We start from the raw sequence: 21,155 nt of genomic DNA on the forward strand, positions 1-21,155 counted from the left end.
GTGTGTGTGTGTGTGTGTGTGTGTGTGTGTGTGTGTGTGTGTGTGTGTGTGTGTGTGTCCATGCTATCAGGTAGTCCTCCACACCCTCAAGGCAAATGTGCACAACTGTTGTCTCTCTGAAAAATCCCTTTCTGGTTTCCTGTAATGACAGTCAGCACAGGTTGGCTGGTCATTGGTTACTGTACTGACTCACCGCTAAATCTGTGCTTAAAGCTACAGACTCTTTTACAGACAGTGTTTCCGGGTATGCAGCAGATGTCTTACACTTGAAGAAAACCCTGCATGTAGAGAATATGCCAGAGTCCATAGTCCTTCAGGAATAAGAGTGAATCAGAGCCCAGCACTGAAATAGCTTGACTCCTCTAACCTGGATCCTCTCACTGACTTTATCTTAGGTTTTAAAGAAAGTGTTATGTGCTTTGCAGCTGTTGTAGCTAAAAAACATTTTAAACCTCAAATTAATGTGGATTTAGAGTGCTCTGCAGTACAAACACTCCCCCTCTTGGTCATGTATGACCTTGTTTTAGCAGCTGATGTTGAGGAATTTTTTTTGTGTTAATCCTTTTAGATCCCAGTATGACATTCAAAACTGTTGCTGTAGACTGCGCCATTCTCCTGCCATTCACCTCAGAAACAGGGCAGAAGTCACCAACACTGTACTTAATCCTAAAAATGCCATCGGACCCTTTACAAGGTTTTATGTTTTTAATCCGATTAGTCAACCCCAGGCGGTGCCCAAATACAGGCAACTACATTTTGGATGAAAGAAGAGACTGCAAGGTTTCTGATAATATCAGTTATATCGTGCTAGCTAACAGGGAAATGTGGATAATATGGGGATTAAGATATCACAATCTTTAATGGTGAATTTGTAACACCGTCATAATAGGACAGCTTCCTAATTTTCACATCGTAAAAACAAGCACTGCAGTAAAAACTGAATCAGCAGGTGAAGAACACAGACACGCCCTGGTTAGTTTAATTTACTGCATCTCTGTTTACATTATTCGTATCCGTAATGGCATCCCATGGCTCTATTAGATTTCAGGGCAAGGTCTCCTTGGCAAGTGGTCATATAAATGCTTACATGAATTTGAACAAAACCAAGATAAAGCTGGCCATTTTTATTATGAGCTTATGTGAACAAAATTACACAGTTATGGCCCAGTGAAGTGAAGTATTGACAGAGAGGGTGAAGAAAGTTAAAGTTAAGTTTAAACATCTAAAAATGTTTGGAGATATATAAAAACACTTTTTTTTTTTGAGTGATTTGTGTCTGAAACATTTTCTTCCACTATTATCTGCTTCCAAACCAAGTTGTGATTTCACAAATCATGCGAATATGTAAACAGCTTAAACTAAGATTTAAAGAGAGCAGAGAGAAACTTTCCTCCTTCAGCAGATGAATGTGAAAACAGCCGTCTAGAGTCAAACCCTGCACAGCCAAGGCCAAACATCCAAGTGAAGTAAAAATAAGCAAAACACCTTTTTTAGTGGACAAGGACTTTAATGTACTGTAAAATTGTTATGATTAATACATTTGATACCTAGCAGCAAACCCCTGGAGTTAACATATTGCGTGGCCTGATATATACTGTATAATAATGTTCTCATAATGATTATAATACCCCTCGGTTGCTTACAAGCAGCACTAGCAAGCACCTTCTATAATTACCTTGAGTTCTCTTCAGGGAACTACCACTCAAGCTATTGAAGTCACAAAGACTTGCGCATGCTTGTACTCGCTTCAGTCGTGTGACCAGTGTTTCTGCTGTAGTACTCAGCCAAAAGTTTCTTTTGTGACATTATGCAATTGATAGCAAATAAGTTTTGTTTAAATGATGAACAGCTTAAAGTAGTTTCCTCTGCAGACGTTCCATGCTGCGCGGGCGTCTTATTAGCAAAACAAATCTAAAGATGTTGAGATTTGCAGGCTAAAAAGATCACTATCATTACATCCCTGTTTGTCATCTTGCAATGTCAAACTTGATTGCAGCCAGTGATTTAGAGATAAGTGTTGACCTTCATGTCAGTTTTGATGGACTGACCAGATGCTTGGTCAGTAATGACTTTTACAACTTGCACATTGTTTCACAGTGATTCTTTTAATTCTTTAGCAACTTGGAGAAAGGCATTTAGATAAGCCAATTGTAATTTTCTTTCTGTGAATTGTTGCAATTGGGTTTTCAACCAGCATAAAGAGGTGAACCCACACTGATCTCGTTCTTTTCCTTTTTGCACTATTAGTTTTGAACTTCAGAATTAAATCTCTGATTTACGGATAACCTATCAGGAATTATTAGCTGGAGCACAGTTTTAAGAGCTAGAGATCGTTCCTGGCTGTCTAGACATTAGATGGGAGGCAAAAGGCTTTTTCCTACCGAGGCCTTATTATGTTTTGAAACATCCTGTCTGAGGAGAACTGGCTCAAAAACAAACTTTAATAGACTTGCTTTTTACCTAATGACTTTTTGTAGAGATACTGCACCTTTCCCTATTTTGGTAGAAATGGTTCTGCTTGAAGTTCAGGGCATACGTGGTACATCACTGAATGGTAGCTTATTGAAACCTTTTCTAATTCATAACATAAATCAGTTTTTATGTAATATCTGTGTTCATTTGGTTTGAAATAAAATACTACCCTTTTTCATTGTGAGAATTTTTATATTTTTAGCATGGGTTTTGATGTTCAAGGATTGGTTGCTAGACTCTTGTATCTCACATTATTTTGTGTGTTGGTTTCTTTTGCCAGTCTTTTTTCTTTTTTTTTTGTTTTGTTTTTGCCATAACTTGGAATACGAATTTTGTTTTGTTTGGCATCCAGTCAGTGATGAAAACAATAGAATCTCATTGAATTGTGTTAACTTTGACAAGCAGCCAGCAGCTGCTCAAACTGTTCGGCCGTGGTGTTCTTTAATTGTTGGCTAATCCATTTCTATGATAAATCATTTAGAGTAAATCAGGCTGACTTTGATTTAACATTAGTATGCACGTTAACTTGAATCTGCGCAGATAGTGGCTTTATTGGAATTTACAGCAGCGTCCGCAGGCTCAGTATTTCAAGTTGAAGAGGAAGACAGTGTGTCTCAGAGTTGTACAGATGAGCTGTGCTGCCAAGGCCCAGACTGTTGCCTTTAGTTTAGACACTGTGGCATCACAACACGCTCAACTGGGTTCCTGCCATTGGCGTGCTGCCATGCTGTTGCCAGGCCTGGACACTGTGTCAAGTTGGTGAATGGACCATTGTCACTCTCGGCATGGCCAGAGGCAAATGTAATTTCTTCAGTGCACGTTTCATTCGGTATTGTTCTGACTGCACAAATAGTTTCCTGGTGAAAACAAACACTCCTCTTTTGAAAGAGGAGTCAGAGTATGTCAGTAACTTCTCTTAAAATGAAAACAATGTGTCAGTATGTTAGTTCTAAAGGCCAGAACTTTCTGTTCATGGTATTGTGGTTTGGTTTGGTAGATACCACCAAGCTCATGTGAAGAAATTCAAATTTTGATTTAGGAAAAACAAAACCGTACCAACGTCATTGGTATTGCAGTGTTTCTGATCCCTTCAAGGTTTCAGTGTTTGTTCTCCTTTCTGATGACCGGATGAGGGATCTCGCAGTGAGGCGTGAACCTGTGCAAGTGATATCCTAACAACGCAGCAGGCATGGGTCTAACCTAATATTTTAAGAGCCCATGGGCTGCCTACACAAACACAGTCTTAGACTAAAAACTGATTTATGCTTGGAGATCTCTGTCTGTGCAAATGTGTGTTAAGGGAAGCCAGAAAAATCTATCACTGACGAGGAAGTCATGGAGGAAGAAGGGTAGTCACATTCAGTGTTTTGTCAAGTTTTGGTATTCAGACTGAGGTGTGATAAGCCGAGCCAGTTGAAGCGTGCAGTGAAATCTAGCCTCCAGTAACAAGCATTATCACCATGCAAGTCAGGACAGAGCTCTGCTCATAGTTTCTCTATCTCACTATGAGAATGAGTGGCTGCGCACTATTAGAGCTCCCTCAAGTCATGACAAAGACCTTTGCTACAGTATTGTTTGCCAAGGTTTCTCTTTTGCAATGTCTGTCTGGTTTTTGTGTGTGTGTGTGTGTGTGTGCGCATGTGTGTGTGTATGTGTGTGAGTGTGTTTTAGCGTTTGCAGTCATATTCTTGTGTGATCCCTCCCATATGTGCCCGGGATAGAGAGTTAAAAAGGAAAGACAGGACTCGCCTCCAGGAAAGCTGTGGTTTATGAACTGAATGTAGAGAAGGGCGGGGCTCACAGGTGAGCCTCTTGGCTGAAACAGAACCTGCAGAGTGTAACTAATGACCAAAGGCCAGAATGGTATGATGATATCAGAAATATAGGGGATGTGATGCTATCGCCGTTTGAGCTCTGCGCCTCACTGTTGACACTGCATCAGACCTGGAAGCCACCTGCTTCAGCACAGTCCATTTACGGTACTGGAACGTTAAACACAGCTTCAGGGCATTCATTTCAATTAAGAATCGTCAAAATGCTTTGGAGATTTGAGTCACACAAGCCTGCTGCACAAACAGCCTGCTGTTAGAAAGAGCAATGAGATGAAGAATAAATCAAAGATTAGGATCCTTAATGCCTGCAAGTCCTAGCTCTGTGACAAGGAGGCTGAATTGGTTTCCTTTTCCAGGGAGAAACTACAAACCTCTGATCCAAAACTTTTTTAAAAAGTCTTTGCTCCTCTGTGAAGTGAGTTATTGAAAAGGGATTTGGGGTTTTCTTAATCCACTGGACCTTGAGGAGGAACAAAACTCGTCAGTCAAACTGTCGATCAAAACCTTCTTTGTTAACAGCAGTTACTGAATGTTTTGTGTGTTTCACATAATGAGACAGTCCTTTTCTGTCCTTCAGCAATCTACAATTATGATCCCCGTGGTGAGCAGGAGCTGTGTCTACAGGTGGGGGACACGGTGCACATACTTGAGAAATTGGAAGGTGAGTAAGCCTGAACACACGACAGGCCCTGACACATCCCTCTTTTCCTTCTCTGAACAAGCTGACACAAGAATTTAAGAGACGCTGAACTAACTGGCTCTCAATATGCTATGCTTAATAATGTAAATGAGTTTGCAGTCCACCACCACATTGTTCTCTCGACAGCCTGGACTGTCATCGCTGCTATCTCATCCACTGCCTCTCCCTCAGTGTAACATGTTTCTCTATTAATTTATATCTCCTCAGGCTGGTATAGGGGCTACACGCTACGTGAGAAATCACACAAGGTATGGGCATCATTAGCACTTCTTTATCCTATATCCAATTCTGTGATCTGTGGGTATATACATATATATATATATTTATATTTATATATATTTATATATATATATATATTGATATTAACTCGTTGTTTCCCCAGGGCATTTTCCCATCTTCCTACATCCACTTAAAGGAGGCTACGGTTGAGGGAATAGGGTGAGATCACATATCAGTAAACATATCATCTTGATGATAATCCACTTTGCTTTTGCTTTGCCGCCCCGCCTTGTCATTTGCCAATAACATAGCAGTGCACTTGTAATTATCATAAGTGAGGATTCAGTAATGCTTTTCCTGGCGGTGTAGGAAAACCATCCAACTATTTATCATGTATAGAAATGCACTTGTGTCTGTCCAAATTATATGACGTGATCTGTGAGTGATGAGCCACTTTTCCAATATCTTATTATTCTCTTCTTGTGGCTGGTAGCCAGCAGGAAATAATTATTCCAGCAGATCTACCGCTGGTGCAGGAGCTCGGGGCTACTCTGAGGGAATGGGCACAGATATGGCACAAGCTCTTTGTGGTAAGTGTAGATTGCCTCTCTCTTATCAACCTCTCTGTTTCTAGTACACACACACAGTCCTGTATACCACTCAGCTTCTCACCACTTTTTTCTGTTAAAAACATAGTGTTACTTTTCATTCCTCTGAAGACTATCTTCTTACAAGTGTAAGTATAAGTGTATACCTGTTTATTTGACAGGCGAACAAGACTACCCAGTTCAGGATTGTTCAGCAGATGGCCTACAGCCTCATCGAATATCGATCTCAGATAGTGTCAGGAACGCTGCCTAAGGATGACCTTGTAGAGCTCAAAAAGAAAGTCACAGCGAAGATTGATTATGGAAACCGGTATGAATCCTGCTTCCTTATTGTACTGCAATGAAACGCCTTGACATATACACCACTGTAAAATTTTATATGCTTGAGTCATGGCCCTAGGATTGTCTGTATAAACCCATCTGATGCTGTTTGATCCTCTGTGCTGCTCAGGATTCTGGGGTTGGACCTGGTGGTACGTGATGAAGCAGGAAACACACTGGATCCTGATCGGACCAGCACGGTCAGTCTGTTCCGGGCACACGAGACCGCGTCACGCAGTGTCGATGACAGGATACAAGAGGAGAAGGCATGTTTCTGATTTGTTGGCACTGTCAGTAGCTTTACTCCATAGTATTTGTCTATTTTAATTAATCTGTGTCTGTGCACTGCCTGCGGCCTTGGTTTTTTGTAGACACGACTACAAAACCTGGAAATGAGGCGTCAGACCCTGTTCAGCACAGTGCACACCTACAGTCTACTCATGAACCTGAAAAACTTTGTATGCAACATTGGAGAAGATGCTGAGCTGCTAATGTCTCTCTATGACCCTGACCAGTCAGAATTCATCAGGTTTGCTCCTCACTTTTTACCTCTTGACTAAGCAACAAGCCAAAGTTAATTGGTCATTCTGATTCATTAAGTTTTGTTGGATTATTCTCGTCTAGCAGGTAGTATAAGTCATTGTCATTGTAGGTTTTGTAGCATTCTTCTTATGCTGTGTTTTGGTTTGATTCTTTACATTATGTTATGTGGCACAGAGAAGCATTTGTGTCACCATGATAGATGAAAAAAAATATTCCCCACATCAAATTTCATCTTAATATGACATTGATCACAGCTCATAAATAGGCCCAAAGATGACTTATTTAGAACTACTACTACCATTACTGCTACTTACGGAAGCCAAGAATGGCTGTGCTTGCTTTTTTTTTTTAATGCTGTTAATAAGGAAGATTATTAGATATTACAATTAGTTAAACGCACAATATGTAATTTCTTCCATTCAAAACAATAACAAAAGACAGAGTTTGTTGACAGTGTGAAGTAGCGTGGGATCATGGGAGTTGTTTTCATTATTAAACAACCAGCTTCTCCCGGTTAGGATTCCTTCAGTGTTCATTGTTTAGGAGGTTTTTACTGGGAGACGAATTATCCACAGAGGTCTCCTCCTCTCCAAAACAAACAGACCCGATGATTAAAACCAGTAAAAACAGTGAATAAAGCAGTTTCATGTTAAAAATCAGTGTTTCTCTGATGCTGTTTGGTGGACACATGACGTCCGGAGGGGCTGTGAGCCGAGCTGCCGCTAACGTTTGTTCAGCTTGTTTCTCTGACAGCTTAAGATCCAGATGTCCAATGACTAAAATCTGATTTAACAATATACTTAAAATGATTTCAAAAGTTTATCATAAAACTGTGCCTTAAAACTGAATAAAATGTATGACGACAGTTTCTGGCAGACAACCACAATGCCAACGTATTATCTTGTATGCGTATACTCTTTGGTAGACGCCGTTGTGGTGGACAACCACAATGCAGAGGCATGCGCAAATACTCTTTGGTAGAGGGGGTATAACGCCATTGACAGGTGACCAAATGAAATGGACAGTAACCTTGATTAAAATTGTGGATTTCTCTTGGTTTGAAAATTGTTGGAAACATTTGGGATAATGTAAGTACACAACTCAACAAAATATAAGATATATATAGAAATAATATATAAAAACATAGGTCTAGTCATTTTTAGACATTTTAATGTGGAATAGTTACATATTACAACTTTAGTTATTTCGTTATCTCAAGAAAGTGAACTATGTTATCTCAAGATAACAAGATAATCAACCTGTTATCACGAAAAGTTTGTTTCATCTTATTACTTATAATGTTTATCAGAGATCGGGAGTGCCATGCTGGCATGCATAGATGGCACCTTGACAACTGTAGCAACTGATATAAGCCAAAAATGTCAGATCAAGGAGTACCCGTTATCATTAACAGCACCTTTTTATAAGTGACATCTGTGTCACGGCCAAATGGCAGGTTGATTAACATGGTCGTAAAATGATGGGATGTTTCATGTAGGAGAAGTACCAAACAATATCTTTCAAGAATTTTCTTACTGTTAGACTTAATGAGAGAAAGGAAAGTGGGTTGGAGAGAAGGAATAAGAACCAACATATGACAGATTTGAACCCACGTTCTTAAGAACCACCTGAAGGCGTCTTGTGCTTGATCTAAGTAGCTGAGCTATCATGTGAGGAAGACATGGAGAGGAGAAGACAGGAATGAACAAATGAGAATGAACTCCACCCAGATAAATCTTGTGATAAATTATCTCATTATCTCGAGAAAATGGCATAAAAAAAAAATGCAAACATGGCTGTTCTCGGCTTCCGTAACCACTACTACTAGTAATAATATGTAAAAACCACTTATAACAAAAGTTGTAAAGTGAAGAATTAATCATAACAAGTTATACCATAGCCATTGAGAATAATGATTATGGCTGGAGGTTGTGCATTATTGTCACATAACTCTGCACAGCTCTGATGTAGCAGCTTCAACACTGTCTTAAATTAAAACTCAAAGCTGGAAGGCTACTCCTTTCAAGCATTATGCGGTTGCTGCTTCTGCCTGCTGGAGTAGAAAAGTAATGTCTCTATTCTGAGCTCGGCAAAAATGGGGCCAGCATAAATAATAAAAGTGATTGAAACAACCTCTAAAATATAAGAAAATCTAATAGAGTCGAATCAAGTACATTATTATCAATGTGATTAATGTAAAAAAAAACTATGTGATAACACTGGCTGTTCTTCAGCTGATCAGACCTTTGGTGTCTCTTTGGGGGAAACACACTTCTCACTTTGATATTGAAACATCTTTTATAGCAGGTCATGTTCCATTAAGGTGTGCCAGTCAGCCCTTTCTGGCACTGCACATCTAAATGCAATGTAACCATCACCTGTGTTTGGCAAGTCAAAATGTCTGCTGTAATAGAGGTCTGTAGGGATCAATAAACTTATTGTCACATCATTAGTATGAAAATATGAAAGCATATTAACATTTCCATGACACTTCAGATCTAATCCAATTGGACAGATGAAATAATGAAGAGTTTTTGCGTTAGTTGTTTTTATATTTTTGCATTTCTCCCGGTGCCTTAGATTATGTGATACCTAACTGTGATTCTTATTGAAATTCATGCAGCGAGAACTTCTTGGTGCGATGGAACAGTATGGGGATGCCTAAAGAAATTGAAAAACTCAACAACCTGCCAGCGCTATTCACGGTAACTGAATCCCAACCCAATGAATGTATTCCCTCTGCTTCGGATTTAAACAATCCAGCGCTGCCTGAAATCTGTGACAAAGAAGACAATTTGCTCCTGGATAGGTTCTAATTTACTCAAAGTTTCACTGAATGGGCCACTTTCATGGCACATCTTTGAGAATTTGAATACATTATTATATCGCTGCTGTTTATGTTAATGACACAGTCAGCACTTCCCCGCAAACAAGCCATTGTGTCAACCTGCGTTTATGCCAAAAGGAAGTGGTAGTTCAGAATGTGATAAAACCACATTCATCAAGGTAAAGTACTGAGAAACTGTAGTCAAACGTACTTGCTCAAAGCACACAAGTCAAGACTCCTTTGACTTAAAAAGCATCCAGAAAAATAAACACACAGATATCGGAAAGGTGATATGTTTGAGGTTTTTACTGCATGCATTCATCCTGTAATATTTGCTAACTGGTCTGTAGCTCCGACTATCAAAATGCACATAATGACAGGCAGTGGCACGTACAGCCCTCTGCCTTTTGTATGCATTGCACTTCATCACTTAAAATGCCATAATAAATCATCTTGATCGTCCTTTGCATCCAGGACCTGAGCAGCAGTGACTTGATGAGGCAGCGACTCTTCCTGGTTTGTCAGATCATCAGAGTTGGCAGCATGGAGCTCAAAGAGGGCAAGAAACACACAGGCGGACTGAGGAGACCGTTTGGTGTGGCCGGTGAGCACCTTTTCAAATGTTCCAATATTTGTTTACACAACACAAAGTCAACGAAAAATGGCACTCCTCTCTGATGCTGTAGTTGCATGAATAGTTCGGCTGAGGTGTAAAAATGAAGGATCCATGTGCTGAATGAAATGGGAACACCTGCTTCCTGACCTAGAAAATGCCTCCGCTCTGCCTTGGCAAAGGAGTCGGTGGAAATTGGTTTAGCAACCGTCATTTTTTTTTTTTTTTTTTTGGCCAGATGATTGGTGGATTTGATGAGAAATAGTGTTCCAGCAAATGGACTGAAACCAGAGTCAGAAAGAACGTTTAACTCAGAAGTCACATTATTCTTAGCCAGGAAAAAAAAACACACTTTAGGAAAAGAGCTGGATGGAATTCACAATTCAGAAACATCACCCATTTGCAAGCAGAAGAGCAAGAACCCTCAATCTGTCTTACTCCCCTGACTGTCTGCAGTACCAGGCAACAGGTGAATGAGATCCAACAACATCTGGCCCAACTTCTGTTTTCAGAAGTAGAAAATACAGTTTCCAGAGTTATAGTGAGTAAATTGAATCTGTGCTATTAAATCAAGGAAATTCCTATTTTGTTGTTGTTTTGGCAGTAACTTAAAAACTGCATTGCATCTGGGGAATTAGCTCATTCTTGACAGTCTGCTTTCTTACTGTGATGCTCTCAATATCTTTGTCATTGCAGTGATGGACATAACAGACATCGCCCATGGCAAAACAGATGATGAAGACAAACAGCATTTCATTCCTTTTCAGCAGTGAGTCTTTTGATGTTGTCACACCTCTTATATTGGTAACAGGCTCAACCTTGTTTTGCAGTGTAATACAATCGAGTATGAATAATGGAAAAGAATTGGAATAGGTTTCGAGCTATATTTGCTTACTGTGTTTCTTTTTTTTCAAGGAATGCAATTCAACTTTTCCTGTTGCATTTCAAGGACAAATATAACAAACTTCACAATCCTGAGTGTTACCTCCTCTCAAAGACAGACTTCAAGGCCGTGTCTTCACAGTTCCTACGCAGTGGGTGGATATGGATGATAATACATTCACAGGGATCCTAGATGCAAGAGCCCCAAAAATATCTTGACTGATTCTTGACATCCAAATCAAATTTTTTTTTTAGCAAGATTTAACCTCTATTTGCTTCCTCTCACAGTGTAACAGTTCACTGAGGAATTACAGACAAAAAAACATATTTCTGTAGGAAAGAATATTTTGATGCATTCTTAGAATGTCTGGATGATTGTTTTAATTATGAAATGTAGATTTTATAACATTTTTCCATCATGAAATGTATCTGCAATCTGCAGGGATATATTCTTATCCAGACTTGAGCATTGTTTCTGTTTGCACAAATGTGTCTCCCAAGTAACATGAGTAAAGGTTTCCTGGACATGCAGTTTTCTGCTCTTCTCAAATACCAGTGGTCAGAGTGTCTTTAAACAGACGGGCTGTAACACAGATTAATTTGATAAGCTTCCATGTCTTGCCAAATGCATTTATATTTGAGCACTAACACTGAGTGACTTATGTTCCACTGGTAATCATGAACTGGATAATTGCAAATAAGGTCATAGAAAATGAATTTTCCAATGAAGAATAGAGAAAGAAAAGATATTTGTAAGATTGAAATAACAACGGAATGCCAATATTTTCTTTTATAGTTAAACACATCTTCCAAAACAATGTTGCGGTGCTCAAAACATGAAGTGCAATCACCATGTCAATTTACTGTACGCTGAGCAGCACAACACTTCATTTGTCCTGCAAAAGGCTGTCATTCACTCAAAACTCCTGAGTCAAAAGTCAATTTATTTTTCATTTAGAGTCACAAACAGGAAGCCAATAGTGAAGACAAATATCCTGTACAGCCTGCTGGTTTGTATCCATCAAGACTCAAATCAAATGCCAGTTTCAACAAATGGTCTGCACTCACAGGTTTCTCGCAGTAAGTCTTCACCTAGTACCCCTAGAGACAGAAACTGCCTTAGTGTAACATTAACGTAAAATACAAAAAAAGTACAATAAAGAAAAATATCTCAATAAAACAGATTCATGCAAATGAGGAGCTATTGTAGAAATGCTTTTGTCTGACCACAGCATTTCATCTACCTCATATCTGATATTTTCTCATGCAATACACAAAATTCTTCCCTCCTCTACATGAACTCTGTCTCTTCCTCTGTGTTCACTTCTCCTTCTGACCAAACCACAGCACATGCTCAGACCTTTTCCCTTTTGTACGAAAAGCCTTTTGTGCCTTTCTGATGTTTGTCTTGTCCATATTCAATAACTGTGATGCAGGAAACTCAGTTTCACCCCTTGGTAGTGTAAATGTGTTTTGAAATAATACATGAGTTGCACCTGTAAACTAAATTTGACAGCATGTAATAAGTTGCACAAGAAATTTGAGAATGAACATGTCACCAATTGAACTTAAAGATTCATCTTTTAATAATTTTTATGCCAATACTAATTTACTGGAAACATGAAGTTAAGATTTGTTGTACTTGGACATATGAATCTGTATGAAAGCAAAAATACATGCATATACGGTTGAGAAATGAGGACATGAAATATGGATTTGGGAATTTCACAAATTGTTTTGAGAATCATGATTTTCTTCAACTTTTTAGCCAAATCAACTTAGAAAAACAGTAATAACATGACTTTTTGATCGATTTTAGCTGCAGACTAAATTATTTTAATATTTTATATATTTTAAAATACACACATACATAGTCTTATATTTTATAAAGAGCAGTTCAGTGCTAGCACTCTGTTGCATTGCTCCACAGTAGTCACTTAAGGTAAGTGGGGTGTGGGACGAGATAATGGTGCATCTTTTCAAGAGCCTCACTTTGCCCTTGCAGCACTTCTGTTAATTTCTTTGTCACCTGTCAAAGATCTTGGCCTCTGATTTTTTTTCTTATTCTCATCCCAATGCGTCTCTCCCAGGATAGCTATGGAAACCTACATCCGTCAGAGGCAGCTCATCATGTCTCCACTCATCCCATCTCGAGTCATAGGAGAGAATGAGCCGCTCACTGCTGTCTTCAACAAAGTCATTGCCACACGGGAGGTCAATCACAAAGGCCAGGGTAAAATGAAGTGCTCACAGTGTGTCCCTTGTGATTTCAGAGGGTTGTTCTAAATTGACCTTTTTGTTTTGAGGGAAATAAATGATGTGTGAGGAGTCTACAGGGTGTATCCTTTCAGTGTCTGCCTCATTGAATTTCTCTATATGTTTGCTGGCAGGGCTGTTTGTGACCCTGAAGCTCCTCCCAGGGGATCTTGCCCAGGTCAGGAAGGACTACTCCCACTTTGTGGACCGCAGCACAGCCATCGTCAGGAAAATGGGCTTTCCAGAAATCATCCTCCCAGGTGACTAAAAGACTTTGTTGCTGGGCACTGCTCTACATACTCCATGGTCATGTTCGTTTTAATTGCCTACAAAACTGTGAACAGGGTACATAAATTCTTGGCATATGCACCTGATCATCTGTTCTCTGTTCTCTAGGAAACGTGAGGAATGATATTTACGTAACCTTGCTGCAGGGAGAATTTGATCGTGGTAAAAAGAAGACCCCCAAAAATGTAGAGGTCATACTGAGTGTGCACGACGATGAAGGCAATCCTATGGAGGTAAAACAGACCAGTGAATTTAACAAATTCTTTACTTTTTAATATTTCTAATTAAGCTTTACATGACTGTATTAGCATCTTCTTGTAATAATTCTTGTAGTTCTGCTGTAAATATTTAATACTTTTTAGCCATGCTAGCTGCATGGCTCTATGGATCGTAATATTGGTCGGTCCACCACTTTGGTCCACCACTCACAGACCCAGACTGAAATAACCAACAACAGTGGATGGAGATCCATGGACTTTTGTACAGACAGTCATGGTCCCAAGAGGATGAGTCCTATTGACTTTGGCGGTTCTCTGACATTTCCTCTAGCGCCACCATTAGGTTGACATTTGTAGTTTTAAGTGAAATATCTCAACCAGTGTTGCCAACTTAGCGACTGTCTTGCTAGATTTGGCGACTTTTATAAGAGACTTTTTGGGCAGACCTTTAGTACTCCTCTCCCTTTAAGAGAGTTGCCAATATTTCTCAGTACTCACATATCGCAGAGTTAGATTTAGATACATATAGATAAGATGATGAACCAGGTTGAAAAAAAGCAAATGATATAACTAGTTGGAGTCAATTTAGTTTGACTTCATTTTATCTGCTTTTAATTTTTAAAATGTATATAATTATGTAATTGCGTCATCTAGTGACTTCAAACTAGCTTTAACTTCTTTACTTTTCTAGCTAATATTGGATGTGTGCATGCTAACATGCTAAACTAAGATGTTGAACACTTAATGCCCTTCGTCTTGTTTGCTCTTAGTCTTGTTTGGTCAAAGCTGATTAAACGCATCAAAGAAGATTTATATTTTTTCTATCTTGTCGACTAATACTCTTTCTTCTATGTCTTATAGAAAGCAGTCTTTCCTGGGGCTGGTTATGATGGCATCACAGAGTACAAGTCTGTCATTTACTACCAGGTGAAGCAGCCTTGTTGGAATGAAACAGTGAAGGTAAGCTCATGTCAAGGACCCACATGTGCCTCGAACATGATATCTTGTGTTCTCTAATTAGTTGGTTTTACTGTAGCTCAATATAATTAAATAATCTTCTGGGGAAGATATCAGCTCAGAATGTGCTGCTCATACAAATCTCCCACCGCATAACATCTCTTCCATATGTATAATCCCGTATTCACACTGTCCTTAATTCCCCTGAGTTTTCTCTCCTCCTTTCAAGGTGACAATTCCCATTGAAGACGTGTGCCGCTGTCACCTGAGGGTGATGTTTCGACACAGATCCTCCCAGGACTGTGAGTAACTGTGCCTTATTTTTATGACAAACACCCACATTATTCTGCCACCATAGTAAATGCAGCAAGAGTCTTACGCTTCCGTGTATCTTTCAGCCAGGGACAAATCGGAGAAGCCCTTCGGCATGGCTTTCGTCCGGCTCATGAGAGGAGATGGGACCACACTGAAAGATGGCAGGCATGAACTTATCGTCTATAAGGTAATCTTGCAGAATTATGTTTTTCTATTTTTATTTTGTATGAAATGTAATTCACTGAGTTTATCCTTAAAATAAGGACGAGATTATTTATTGCTTTTATCTAATTACACAAAAATCGGTGTCTTGAATAGCTGACGGTGGGTAGATGGATTATGCATGAATCTCTCCCCAATCAATAAATATGAAATTAGATCTCCATCGATCAATATGCTTCATGATTCATTCCCCATCTTATGAATTTCTTAGGTTGACGTGAAGAAGGCTGAGGATGCAAAGGTTTATCTCACCTTGCCAGCAACCTGGGCTGAAGTGGAGGAGAAGGAGAAGCAAATAGGGAAGCCGTTCCACCACTCAGGAGTGATTCCTGTGACTAAAGACAGCTTCCAGATCGCCACACTCACCTGCTCCACTAAGCTCACTCAGAACGGTACCGCAGGGCACTATTTTATGTTTTCCCCAATCTTCCAATCTCCTACTCCATGATAATTAAAAGATGTCTTGTCATAAGTCATCTTTACGAAATTAAACAGGGTCCAATCCACTCTGGTGGTGCAGTGCCATCATCCTCTCCTCTCCCAGATTGCCTTGAAATTAATTAAGCTGATCTGTGTCGCTAATATTTCGCTGATGTGTTGATGTTGATTGATGCAGATCTAATTAAGTTTATATTGAAATTTCATGCTTTTAACACAATTACCTTAACTGAAGTTGTAACAGAGGAGGTGTTGCTACTACGGCATGTATTCTGACGTGTTGATGTTTTTTCCAGTCGATCTACTTGGCCTGTTGAACTGGAGGTCTAACCCTGAGGATCTGCAGCAGATCCTGCAGAGGCTGATGGAGGTCGAAGGAGGGGAGATTGTCAAAGTGAGTCCTCTGTGTCACAAATGCTGGACTCAATATGTTATGTGCTGCTATATTTTACAGATGATGTATAATTTCCATTTTAAAGGTCCAGTGTGGTGAATTTAGTGGCCTCTAGGTTTGCAGAAATGGAATATAATATTCATAAGTATGTTTTAATTACTGTATAGTCACCAAAAATCAGAATCGGTGTGTTCTCGCTACCTTAGAATGAGCCCTTTATATCTACATATGGAGTAGGTCCTCTTCCATGCAGGCCACCATGTTGCACCGACATGTTCCTACAGTAGCCTAGAACAGACAAACCAAACACTGGCTCTAGAGAGGGCCTTTTGCGGTTTTTGTGGTTTTTGTGGTTTTTGCGATTTTTGCGGTTTTTGCGGTTTTTACGTTTTTTGCGAGTTTTGCAGCCACCGTAGGTTCTCCTACACACTTGGAAGGGGACAAGGAGGAATGTTCAGTTAGTTACAGTCTGCAACCTCACCGCTAGATGCGACTTAATCTTACACACTGGTCCTTTAATGACACTTTTATAATAGGTTTCTGTTTCATGCACAGTTTCTCCAGGACACTCTTGATGCCCTGTTCAACATCATGATGGAGACCTCAGAAGAGGACACCTATGACTCCCTGGTGTTCGATGCCTTGGTTAGTTTTTGTGAAGTCATAGTGTCAACGGGCGATAACTTTTACCATACAGTGTCTATGTCAGGATTTCATTTCACACAGTATATGTGAAGAATTTCAGCTTTCACAAGGCTCCGATTTTGTTTCCTCCTCTCATTTATAACCAGGTATTTATAATCACGCTTATTGGTGACATCAAATTCCAGCACTTTAACCCAGTCCTGGAAACCTACATCAACAAGCACTTCAGCGCCACTTTGGCTTACATGTGAGTCTCTCTTTCTTTATTTCCCACCTTTTATTGCTTACACTCCTTCACCCTGTTTATTTTTAGCGCTTCTTCTGTTCCTCGTCTCCACCTTCACCCCAATTACCAGCAAACCTTGATGCCTGACTCATTCACTTTCTCAGGAAGTTAACCAAGGTGCTGAACAACTACGTGGGCAAGGCAGAGGAGCCCAAGCCGGCCGAGAAGCTGTACGCAGCACTCAAAGCTCTCAAGTACCTGTTCAGATTTATTGTACAGTCCCGGGTCCTCTATCTAAGGTATTGAAGGCAATGCCACACAAGAATCCACTTGTCATATTATAAGGAAAGCTTGTTGTAAAGCAGCACTTGGCCTTTATTCTCAGGTTCTATGGAAACAGCGAAGATGGAGATTCCTTCTTCAACTCCATTCGCACCCTTTTCCTCTCTTTCAACACTCTGATGGACAGACCGCTGGATGAGGGAGTGAAGATAAAGGTATGGTGGATGCTGGTTCACAGGAGCCTGGGAGTCTTGAAAATTTCTGTGACCATAAGAAAATCCATTCAGTTTTGACTCATAGTATAATAATAATAATGCAGCCAGTTAGACTATAAAGATGTTGCTTTCATTTTTGGTCTTAGCTTTTTTTTAATGTTGCATATGAATTAAATGAAAATTTTAGAAAATAAACTGCAAAATCAGTGTTGATTCTCTGTTGGCAGTCTCAACAAGGTGAGGAAAAGCTCCAGTAAACAGCTTGTTTTACTACAGAATATTCTTAACAAACAACATCCCCATGCTTCAGCTTGATGACACTTCACTCTTTGCTTTTTCAGGGGGCAATATTGAAATACCTCCCCAGCATCATTAATGACATCCAGACTGTGTTTGATCCCGTGGAGCTCAGGTAACTCTCCAGGGGGTTTGCACAGCAGGAAATGATAATTGCCTGTCTCAGTGCAAATGATCATATTTACTTCTGGGTAAAGGAGGTGTTATTCTCAATTCTTGCTGCTGTAAAATCAACCTGTCATGTTCGCTGCTCATTAGTCTTCCGTGCCAATAATTACTAGGTGTGAAATGAGAATAGCATTAAAATTGTCACAGCTGCTCCTTTGGCTCTTTTTCTTTTGTTTTCTAGCGTTCTCCTAACGAAGTTCATTGAGAGCATTCCTGACTCTCAGCTTGTGCGTCAGAAGCTCGGCTGCATGTGTAAAATGGTGGAGAGTGACCTTTTCAGACAGCCAGGTAGGAGTCCTTGAGGCTCAAAACCACGTAATGACATTTCACACAAGATGAAACGAAAAAAAAAAACTCTGCCTTACACCTACATACAACTTTGTCAGGTCAGCACCACTAACAGGAAATGTAATGTGTGATCCAATGAGCACAGTTTTTCTCTGCTCTGTTGCTACAGATTGTCGAGATGTGCTTCTGCCACTTGTCACTGACCAGCTGAGTGGGCAGCTGGATGACCACTCCAGTAAACCTGACCATGAGGCCTGCGTCCAACTACTCAGCACTGTGTTGGACAACCTGGACCGCAAGGACGTGGTGAGGAGTCAGAATTCATCTTTAGACACACAGACTGAGATTAGAAGTTTAAAGGGTCGGTCAGAATGAGATTGCAGATACAAAAGGACAAAATGAGTTTCTGTTACAGGGTGGTTGGACTCGCCCCTAAAGAGTAGAACCACTGCTACTTCATACTGAAAAGAGCCAGTTGAGGTGGTTAGGGTATCTGATAAGGACGCCTCTCTTTGGAGGTTTAACAGGCGCCTCCAACTGGGAGGAAGCCCTGGGGCGGACCCAGAGCATGCTGGAGGGATTACTGTACATGTCCCATCTGGTGTGGGCGCATCTTGAGGTTTTCCTGGAGGAGCTGTAGTATGTAGCTAGGGATAGAAACGTCTGCGCCACAGCCTGCTGTCACAGCAACCTGGACTTGGATGAGCTGAATTTCAAATTGATGGATGGATGGAACATCTAGTCATGCATATAGTTCAGGTTTTATTTGCCCTGGTTTTGAGATATATGTATCTGAGATTTCTGTCACCACACCAATATTTCCTTCGGGATTCTTAATATAATGGAGGTGTACTGGAAACTTTGTTTGTGGTGCTCACTGAATTGAAAAATAACCTGAAACAGTCTCCCAGTTACTCTGGATAATACACAGAACTCACTGTGAGCAGTTTTAATATGAATTATAGTACTTTCTACCAAAGAAATAGTCCCAAAGAAAACCTTTGACAAAGTGGATTATGTATTAGGAGAGATAAATAAATATTTCAAAACCCGAGGAAATAAAGCTCCTGCATGGCTAAATACTGCTAAAAAAGTGAGAAAATAGGGCTTATGTAATTTGGGTGAACCAAACCTTTAATACTGACCGCACTCTAGCCTGTAGCATGTCTGTGTTTCAGCTGGTACTTGTACCTGAGGCTGTTCTGTCTGTGCAGGGTCCAACCAGAGGGCACGTTCAGCTGATAATGGAACGGCTGCTTCGCAGGGTTAATCGCACTGTCATCAGCATGGACAGATCCTCCCCTCTCATTGTAAGACACAGCATGATGTTACAGCTGAAATATGTCCTTGACAACTACACGCTCAGCATTCACTGACATCAACTATAGCTAAATATAGTAGTATAGCAATCTTTTAAGAGCTGCAAGGGAACAATATAAACAGAACGCCTACTGTAGCTCTACATTTTCCAGCATTCAACAAACAATATGTGCTGTGACTACAGTTTTTTGTGGAGAGATACTTAACTGTGAAATCATGTAAGTAATAGTGGACTTCTCTGCGGCAGGGCCACTATCTAGCCTGCATGACAGCCATCCTGAAGCAAATGGATGACATGCATTACACCCACTACATCAACACCTTCAAGACGAGACAGGATATCATTGTAAGTGTCCCGGTTCCTCCCCTGTTGGCTACATCTTGTCCTGAAACATCTCATCAATAACAGGCATTAAACTACCCAGGCCACTTACTGCTCCTTAAGAGAATATTGATTATAGACATTTCATGCAATGGATTGGACTGACATGATGAGGATGTCAGCAGGCATCCATTAAGCAGTGAGAGAATAATGTGTGCCTGACATGTAGCAGCACTGCTGTAGAATCGCGTAGCTTGGTTTAAGCGTGTGTGTCTTTTGGATGCGACTTATTGTGTTTTTCTAAACCGACTCAGGACTTCCTCATGGAGACGTTCATCATGTTTAAGGACCTCATGGGGAATGTCTTCCCTGCCGACTGGATGATCATGAACCTGGTACAGATGCAGGTCTTCCTGAGGGCCATCAACCAGTACTCAGACGTCCTCAACAAGTTTTTCTTAGACCAGACACATTTTGAACTACAGGTGCGTCTTGTCCTCCCTCTGCCTTGGTAGAAGTTACATTTTTTATTCAACAGAAAATCAAAAGCGAGTGTTATGAGAAGGTAATTATGGTATTAATATTTGAAAACCCTGTTCCCCTCGCAGCTGTGGAATAACTACTTTCATTTGACCGTGGCATTCCTCACACACAAGACACTGCAGCTGGAATCCTTCTCTCAAGAGAAACGAAATAAGATACTGAACAAGTAAGTATGAAACAAGTGTTTGCATTCATCAAAACGATTACTTAATAATGAAAACTTAATTTAACTTAACTTTGATTTAAATTTGCCACAGATATGGGGATATGAGGAAGTCTATTGGCTTTAAGATCAGAGATATGTGGTACAATCTTGGTGAGTATTTTGCACGATCTGATAATGCTGCTATTATCATAGAGTTTTGTAGAATTGTTTATTCAGTGCCTGCCAGTAATGCAAGGGGAATAACAAGACAATATTTTTTATTGTCCAGTTTCACAGTGTGTTGTTGTTTTGTTTGCCACATTATTAGATTTGTCCTCTGTTTGTTGAGAGATGAAGATGCAGCTTATTGCCTTCTCAAATCACTGTAATATTTCTGTGTGATAATGTTTTGTTGTCCCTCAGGCCCCCACAAAATGAAGTTCATCCCGGCCATGGTGGGGCCCATTCTGGAGGTCACGCTGGTGCCAGAGCCCGAGCTGAGGAAAGCTACTATCCCTATCTTCTTTGATATGATGCAGTGTGAACACAACTTCAGCCCCGGACGCACGTTTCAAACAGTAAAAAGCTATCTCAGAAGT

At 40.2% G+C, this 21,155-nt stretch overlaps 1 protein-coding gene across 4 annotated transcripts in view; it reads left to right on the forward strand.

Annotated features, from left to right (window-relative positions):
• The window catches only part of dock5 (dedicator of cytokinesis 5), a 29,723-nt gene that overhangs the window by 915 nt on the left and 7,653 nt on the right, over positions 1 to 21,155 (forward strand). For 2 of the 4 annotated variants that reach the window (XM_042421287.1, XM_042421288.1), the window contains exons 2-32: positions 4,882 to 4,965; positions 5,212 to 5,252; positions 5,387 to 5,442; positions 5,717 to 5,813; positions 5,993 to 6,141; positions 6,283 to 6,418; positions 6,524 to 6,681; positions 9,319 to 9,400; positions 9,997 to 10,126; positions 10,832 to 10,904; positions 13,108 to 13,250; positions 13,408 to 13,533; positions 13,670 to 13,794; positions 14,641 to 14,739; positions 14,966 to 15,038; positions 15,135 to 15,238; positions 15,485 to 15,665; positions 16,008 to 16,105; positions 16,661 to 16,750; positions 16,897 to 16,997; positions 17,141 to 17,275; positions 17,362 to 17,473; positions 17,815 to 17,885; positions 18,120 to 18,226; positions 18,396 to 18,532; positions 19,441 to 19,536; positions 19,794 to 19,892; positions 20,183 to 20,353; positions 20,477 to 20,577; positions 20,669 to 20,727; positions 20,980 to 21,134. In XM_042421287.1, the coding sequence (XP_042277221.1) occupies positions 4,882 to 4,965; positions 5,212 to 5,252; positions 5,387 to 5,442; positions 5,717 to 5,813; positions 5,993 to 6,141; positions 6,283 to 6,418; positions 6,524 to 6,681; positions 9,319 to 9,400; positions 9,997 to 10,126; positions 10,832 to 10,904; positions 13,108 to 13,250; positions 13,408 to 13,533; positions 13,670 to 13,794; positions 14,641 to 14,739; positions 14,966 to 15,038; positions 15,135 to 15,238; positions 15,485 to 15,665; positions 16,008 to 16,105; positions 16,661 to 16,750; positions 16,897 to 16,997; positions 17,141 to 17,275; positions 17,362 to 17,473; positions 17,815 to 17,885; positions 18,120 to 18,226; positions 18,396 to 18,532; positions 19,441 to 19,536; positions 19,794 to 19,892; positions 20,183 to 20,353; positions 20,477 to 20,577; positions 20,669 to 20,727; positions 20,980 to 21,134 (3,389 nt within the window). Of the gene's footprint in view, positions 1 to 4,881; positions 4,966 to 5,211; positions 5,253 to 5,386; positions 5,443 to 5,716; positions 5,814 to 5,992; positions 6,142 to 6,282; positions 6,419 to 6,523; positions 6,682 to 9,318; positions 9,401 to 9,996; positions 10,127 to 10,831; positions 10,905 to 11,118; positions 11,170 to 13,107; positions 13,251 to 13,407; positions 13,534 to 13,669; positions 13,795 to 14,640; positions 14,740 to 14,965; positions 15,039 to 15,134; positions 15,239 to 15,484; positions 15,666 to 16,007; positions 16,106 to 16,660; positions 16,751 to 16,896; positions 16,998 to 17,140; positions 17,276 to 17,361; positions 17,474 to 17,814; positions 17,886 to 18,119; positions 18,227 to 18,395; positions 18,533 to 19,440; positions 19,537 to 19,793; positions 19,893 to 20,182; positions 20,354 to 20,476; positions 20,578 to 20,668; positions 20,728 to 20,979; positions 21,135 to 21,155 lie in introns of those variants that run through there. The other 2 variants (XM_042421289.1, XM_042421290.1) reach the window with 2 other exon arrangements.

Source organism: Thunnus maccoyii, chromosome 9 (genome assembly GCF_910596095.1).
Source record: "Thunnus maccoyii chromosome 9, fThuMac1.1, whole genome shotgun sequence".
NCBI classification, from domain to species: Eukaryota; Metazoa; Chordata; class Actinopteri; order Scombriformes; family Scombridae; genus Thunnus; species Thunnus maccoyii.